Genomic DNA, 6,819 nt, shown 5'->3' with positions numbered 1-6,819 from the left:
ACATACTACAATAAAATTTTAAATATAAGCTTAATATTCGGGGAATTTGAAACATATCTTTTATTTATTATATTGCAGTTTACAATCAGTGCACAAGATTATTATAGCTACTCTTATTATAATTACTACAGTTCTTATTATCTACTTCTTCCAGCGGACAATCAATTTCTTGATCTTGCTGTCCTTTTTGGTATTCTCAATTGTTTCCTTTTCTTTTCCTTTTTCTTTTTCCTTCTCCTTCTCTTCTTCCATCTCTATATCGATGAGCATTGCTTCAGCTATTCTTGTAGCATCGACTTCATAACATGTTGAATCATCTCTAATGTACATTACTTCATGATCTCTGGCGTTCATTTTGAGGATGAGCAAAGTAAGGATCTTGGTTCATCGGATAATTGAAATATTCCTGCCCTGAGGATTTTCTTCCTAATCCGTCATTATTCCTTTTCCTTTTGACTTTATTGATCTCTAGGATCCACTTGATCTTGTTCCCTGCACATCTTGTCTTCGCATGATATAGGCTAGTGGAATGTTGGAATTGAATGAATCTAAATTTTCCTCCATTGAGGTCTGATAGGATTCTTCACTACTAGATTAGGGATTGGGAGTAAGGCTGTTCCTATACATCCTTTCCCTTTACCTGACCGAGGTTGATATGATCCTTGGCTGGATTAACGATCAGACATCTGTATGATGTTAGCTGGGGAATAGGACAGCATCCCTATCTTATCCATAATAGTTTTATTATTCAGTGATTGTATTTTAGATACTTCCAGTTAAGTACCTATTTTGTTTGAACCAGTATTTGTATAATAGGATTAAATCCTATCCGTATCATATTTAATCATTCAGTGATTATATCAGTTGGTATTCTTATTTGAATATCAATATTTTTAGCATAATCTTATTTATGATCAAAGCGTATATATAAAGTATACCTAATTTGCTAAGACCGATGGCTCTAATACCAACCTGTCACACCCCGACTTAGGGCCTGGGTGCAACACCTGTTAGTTGGTATCTGTTTTAAAAATATATCAGAGTTGCGGGTTATTAGCGGAAGTCTTTTAAAATATAATATTCATTTATAAAATGTCGGGTCAGAATACCTGTTGAATAATGTATAAAATATCAGCGAACGTCTTTTCAGATAAAATATTATTATATTAATAACTCGGGAGTTGAATACCCATTTTGATATTTCAAAATATGATTCTTTATATTACTTTATTAAAATATCTGAGCCATCAGATCACCTCTAATAACTATGTCTCCAATCTTCTATCAGTCTTGCCTGTAAGTTCTATTCTTTACAGTTTTCCTGAAATGTGGGGGAAAAATACGTCAGCACACAGCCGATGAATGACGCTGACTCAATAATACCAATGTGTAAACAATAACATACCTTTGTGACAATACTCATTAGGCACCCAACTCAATTGGGTTAAAATTACCCTAAGTACATGTACAATTAATCATATACACAATATCATTTCTCTAAACAGTCCTGTAAACTTCCAGAGGCATGTTAGATGATACGCATGGCCTCGGGGAACTTCGAGTCACCATGTATGAATGGATCCAGACTCATGTATACTTGGTGTTAAATACTTACGATTGATCGAGCAGTACTTCCACTCTACTTTGCGTACTACTACTTAAATCGTCAGAGCTTCAGAGCTTGGCACGTTCCACGAGATTGGCACGCTTCTCGAGGCTTAGTGTTTGTAAAAGTGTGTGTTTGGTATGAGATGGAATATGCCGAACACCCCTCTATTTATAGTTGAAATGTTGCAACTTTGCGTATCGCGAAGATGCAAGCCATGTCGGTTCGCGATACGCAAAGGTGCTCTAAGTTTGCTGAGTCATCAGTAGGGTTGCCACGTGTCACCAGAGTCTGCTACGTGTCTCCACGTGTCACGCATGCAGAAATGCAACTTCGCGTATCTCGAAGATGCCTGATCTGCAACTTCGCGTATCGCGAAGATGCTTCAAAGTTGGTTCAAGTCATCTGTCTTTCGCGTAGCGTGAAAATGTTGAAGCCTGATCCTTCGCGACGCGAGAAGATGCAAAATTTCAGATTTTCATTTTCAGTCCTTGTACTATCCAAAAATACTAAAACGGCCCTTATGCGGCTCGCGGCGATGCGAACGTGCGAAGTGCAAAGTGCGTCATCAAAATGTCAAATGACGCCCATCACCCAAGTCCGAGTCCCAGTCCGTGCGCGTCAAGTGCTTTGCACCCTCCGCTAGGACTTTAGAGGGTGATTAGCCACATTAAATCATTTCTATGGAAACTTGATTCCTTATAAAGAGCTTCCATTTCTTTTCACCCTTTCATGTGGGATGAAAGATTCATTCCTAATTTATACCCATGTGGAATGCTTCCACTTTCTTCCACCTTTCCATGTGGGATAGATTTTCCTACTTCCTTAAACATAAGATGCTTATTTTTCTTATTCTCATTTTTCTCATGACTTATCTTGAGAATATTTTTAATCCTTCAACTTTCAAAGTTAACAATTTTAGCCTAAAATAAATATAGGTTTTTCCTAGATGTTACAAGAAATGAGCTCAATTTAAAGGGAAAAAAAGTCAATTGTGTTTCAATTTGATTAAGTTGGTCAAAAAATTTAATTGTGTTAAAAAGTCTTAAAAATGTTGAATAATAATCATAAATTTAGACTTGTAACATAGGTGTTTATATTAAAGAAGATTAATGTGATCATAAAAATGTTAATCAAAACATAAAACTAATAAAATGGGCCATGAATTGGATTGAATGCATGATTTGAATAAATAACAAAACATGATTAAAGTTTGTAATATGGAACTTATGATAGATTAAGAGAAATAAAGATATAAAATGCATAAAAGATATAAAGCTATGAAATGAAACTTATAATTAATTGGATTGTAATAATAAATTTTAATATCATAAATAAATTAAACAAATCCAACTTAATTAATAAAAACCATCCGGATTTTATTGCAATTTTATAATGGTGCGGGTTTCGGGTTTGAAAAATGACAAATGTCACAATAACTGTCGACATAGCTGAGTTTGTGCCACACTGATTGCCTGTCAAGATAGACAATTAGATCGTTAAGTTAGACCGATAATTATCTATATACATAAGTAAAGTTAGATAGTCGGTGTCGCAAGATCTTATCGGCTCAAGTGGCACCATCCTAATGATCTAATTTTTATTTATTTATTTTTTAATTTTTGTTGTTTTATTGATTAAATGTTTTTCTCTTTTTGTTTCTTTTTAAGAATTCTAACGAACGTTTTGTTTTTTGTTTTACCGAATTAGTGTTGATTCACCGTCGTAACGTCCGGGGCTGATAACGCTGGAGTTTTACCAACTCACCGTGCAACGTTCAGCACTGACAACGCTCGGGTTTTACTCACTCCCGGGTTTTACCGAACTATATTTTAGTTCCGGTACCGTAACAAGTTTAAATGAAATCGACAAAATTTGTGTTGACCCACTGCCGAAAAGCTCATATTTTTACCAGCTCCCTGATTTTACTGACTCACCACTACAACGCCTGAATACGAGGCGACTCGCCGTTGCAACAATCGGGTTTTACCGTCGCCCAGGTTTTCCTACCAAATAAACATTGTTTTAAATATGTTAACAAAAATAATTATAATATGTTATACGAGTGTCGTAGAGTCACTGCCTCAGCGTCTGGAACCAACCGAAATCACCCCAATGACTCACCTCAATTTTTATTTTTATTTTCGTTTTGTTTTAGTTCCAATACCATAACGAACATAGCTAATACTGACTAAATTCGCGTTGACTCGTTGCTTTCGTCCGAGACCAATCGACGCCACTCTATTGACCTACCTCAATTTTTATTTTACCTTTCGTTTCTATTTTGTTTTAGTTCCAATACCGTAACAAACGTAGCTACTATTGACTGAATTCGCGCTGATTCACCACTACAACACCCGGGCTTTACTTTACCAACCGCTTTTATCGGCGCAAAGCGCGGGTAAATCACTAGTTGAACGGAAACTAGCAAACTCGATAATGAAACGCATATATTAAGCACAATTAAAATGTCTTTAAAAGATTATTACAAAACCATTAACATAAATTTATAAATATACTAGATCTTAGCCATCTCCTTCCTCAAAGCATTAGCCCTAACCAAGCTCCCAATGGTATTAACAGCAAGCTTCAAGTCCTCCAACGGATTCCCGGGCACCACCCGCTTGTACAAATAGCTGTCGAACGTCATCTTCTGCACGTACTCATCCGCACACATCTCCACAAACGCCTCCCTTGCTGGATTCGACCGGTAAAACACCTTCTGCAATATATCCAACACCTTGTACGTTGGCCAGTACGTCTTGTCCCATTTCTCCAAGTAATTCCTCAAATCCGCCTCATCCACCATTCGTGTCCCGTTAGCCGACCCCTCCACGATCGCCTCAGCACACATCCGCCCACTCTTGGCCGCAAAATAAATCCCCTCCCCAGAGCATTTGGTCACATACCCAGCAGCATCCCCAACCAAAGCGACTCTGTCTGCCAGTCGTCTTGGACGGGGATGTTCAGGTATGGGGTGAGCCTCCACACGGATGATTTTACCTCCTAATATCTTGTCACGCGCACGGAGGCGCGTGGCAAGTTGGAATTTTTTAATATCAGGTTTATGTGTAACTGTGCCGGTACCAACCGCCACGTGGTCACATTTTGGGAAAACCCAGCCGTAGAAGTCCGGGGACACGTCGTCCCCAACGTACATCTCGGCTAGGTTTTCATAATACTGCATCTTATCGTCGGGGATTTTGATACGCTCTTGAAACGCTATAGCGTACTCATAATCCCCGGCGTCGATGGACTTTGCGACGCGGGAATTTGCGCCATCAGCACCAATTACCGCGTCAACTTCGGCGGTAACCTTTTTACCAACGGATCCAACTTTGCCGTCGTACTCGTTGTAGTGAATAACATACGGCGCGTATTTGTCCGTAGGCTTGTCCATTTTGACAAACAACCCGTTGATGACGGTGGCTCCGGCGGCGGCGGCACGGTCACGGAGGTAACAGTCGAGGACTTCACGACGGACCATTCCGATGTACTCGTGGGGTTTAAGGGTCCGACCAATATCGACCGCAACGTTGGACGGAGATATCATTTTCATCTTTGTGACTCGCCGGTCGATAATATCCAACGGCAGGTCGAATTCTCCGACCATACAGAGTGGAATTGCACCACCGCAGGGTTTCGCGTTGTCCAATTTGCGTTCAATTAGAATCGTTTCGATTCCGCCTTTGGCTAGGGTTTCTGCGGCGGCGCCGCCAGCGGGTCCGCCGCCGATGATGGCGACGCGGAGGTTGCGGCCGGTGATTTTGGGACTGGATTTTCCGGCGAGGACGTTGAGACGGCGGTAGTGGAGTTGGGTGGATGGGAGGGGGTTGGAGAAAAGGGATTTGGAGGAATGGTGGTTTTCCGGCGAGGATTGGCGGAGTCCGGTGAAGGATTTGAGTGCGACGGAGGCCATGGTGGCTTGTGGTGGTGAGTTCAAGTGAAGTGAAGTGTTTGGTTTTGTAAGTTTTCTGAGGATATGATTTTAGATACTGTGGGTGTTGAGACCGTTGATTTGGTAGAATGGACGGTTCAGATTTGTTGTGGATAATGGAAGATAAATTGCTTATTTTTCGTCAAATGACTGTTATGTCCCTAAAAATTGTGATAAGAGGTGTCTGAAAGACTGAATTAAAGCAAAGATAAACTAAATTTGAATATTTACCCGGTTGTTAAATCTTAAATGTACCCAACACAAGAGGCGATATAGGTTTTGATAAAAAGTTAATAAAAACACATATAAAATCAGGTTTTTTAATTACTAAAATGTAAAATGTTTATACTTTTTTTTTAGTTCAACTTTGGAGAGAGTGGTCTGGAAAGAACCACGTACGTAAGGTACTTCACTATGTTTGTACTTTGTTGTTGTCAATTTATGACAACCACTTTTTTCTCTGAATTTATGGTATGTTTTCTAGTACTTTTAATTCAAATTTTAATTTATGATACTTCGTATAAAATATTTTTATTTTAATAGAAAGTAATAATATTTACACATTTTGGATTTGAAACTTTCTATATGGTCATGAGCTCACTTTATTGCCCTTGGCTGGAAAGAAAATTCATAATCTGATTAAAGGTGAGTTGGGAGATGACAGAGAAATTAGTTTCTGGTCAGATATTTGGACCGGGAATTCAAGCCTAACGTCTTTTTTTTCCTAACATCTATAAGTTGGAAAAACAAAAGCAGTGCAAAGTAAGAGACCGTTTTAGATGGGAAAGCAATCTTATAGTTTGGAATTGGGATTGGACTCGAAACCCGACCTCAGATGTAGAAAGGTTAGAATGGGAAAACTGTTTCAAGACCTTGCTTTCGGCTTCTTGGAAAGGGGGAGGGGATTCCTGGTTGTGGTTGGGAGACTCGACAAGGACGTTCTAGGTTAAGTCGGTTAAGGATCTTATAGTTCTAAGTATGGATTATTCTAATAGTTTTGTAATGGAGTGGAGCAAATTTTAGGTGTCAATAAAGTGTCAAATTCATGTTTGGAGGGCGGAGATGGATAAAATTTCTACCCAAGAGGCGTTACGTAGAAGAAATGTTCAAGTTCCTTTTCAGTTATGTGGCCTTTGTGACTCTGAGATGGAAACTGCAAATCACATTTTCATTGGTTGTGAGGTGGCTTCAGCGGTTTGGGGGTTCGTGAATTCGTGGTGTAAATTCCTCCGGTGTTTGCCTTCTCGATTAAAGATTTGTTAGAGGCACACCATAA

General features: G+C 39.2%; 1 protein-coding gene across 1 annotated transcript; it reads right to left on the bottom strand.

The window, feature by feature from the left end:
* Positions 1-4,025: 4,025 nt before the first annotated feature.
* On the bottom strand, positions 4,026-5,626 carry LOC143628300 (geranylgeranyl diphosphate reductase, chloroplastic). Its single transcript, XM_077097931.1, has one exon. The coding sequence runs from the start codon at positions 5,523-5,525 to the stop codon at positions 4,125-4,127; it is 1,401 nt and encodes a 466-aa protein (XP_076954046.1). The 5' UTR covers positions 5,526-5,626; the 3' UTR covers positions 4,026-4,124.
* Between the last annotated feature and the right edge of the window lie 1,193 nt (positions 5,627-6,819).

This window comes from Bidens hawaiensis, unplaced genomic scaffold (assembly GCF_021521415.1).
Source record: "Bidens hawaiensis isolate Kalapana, Puna unplaced genomic scaffold, B.hawaiensis_p1.1 tig00004864_1, whole genome shotgun sequence".
Classification (NCBI taxonomy): Eukaryota; Viridiplantae; Streptophyta; class Magnoliopsida; order Asterales; family Asteraceae; genus Bidens; species Bidens hawaiensis.
The sequence above is the reverse complement of the archived record's forward strand: the minus strand, read 5'-3'. Positions and strand labels throughout refer to the sequence as shown.

Bases quoted from the DNA above. Each gene is read 5' to 3' on its own strand.
- LOC143628300 (XM_077097931.1), bottom strand. From the start codon at position 5,525: ATGGCCTCCGTCGCACTCAAATCCTTCACCGGACTCCGCCAATCCTCG.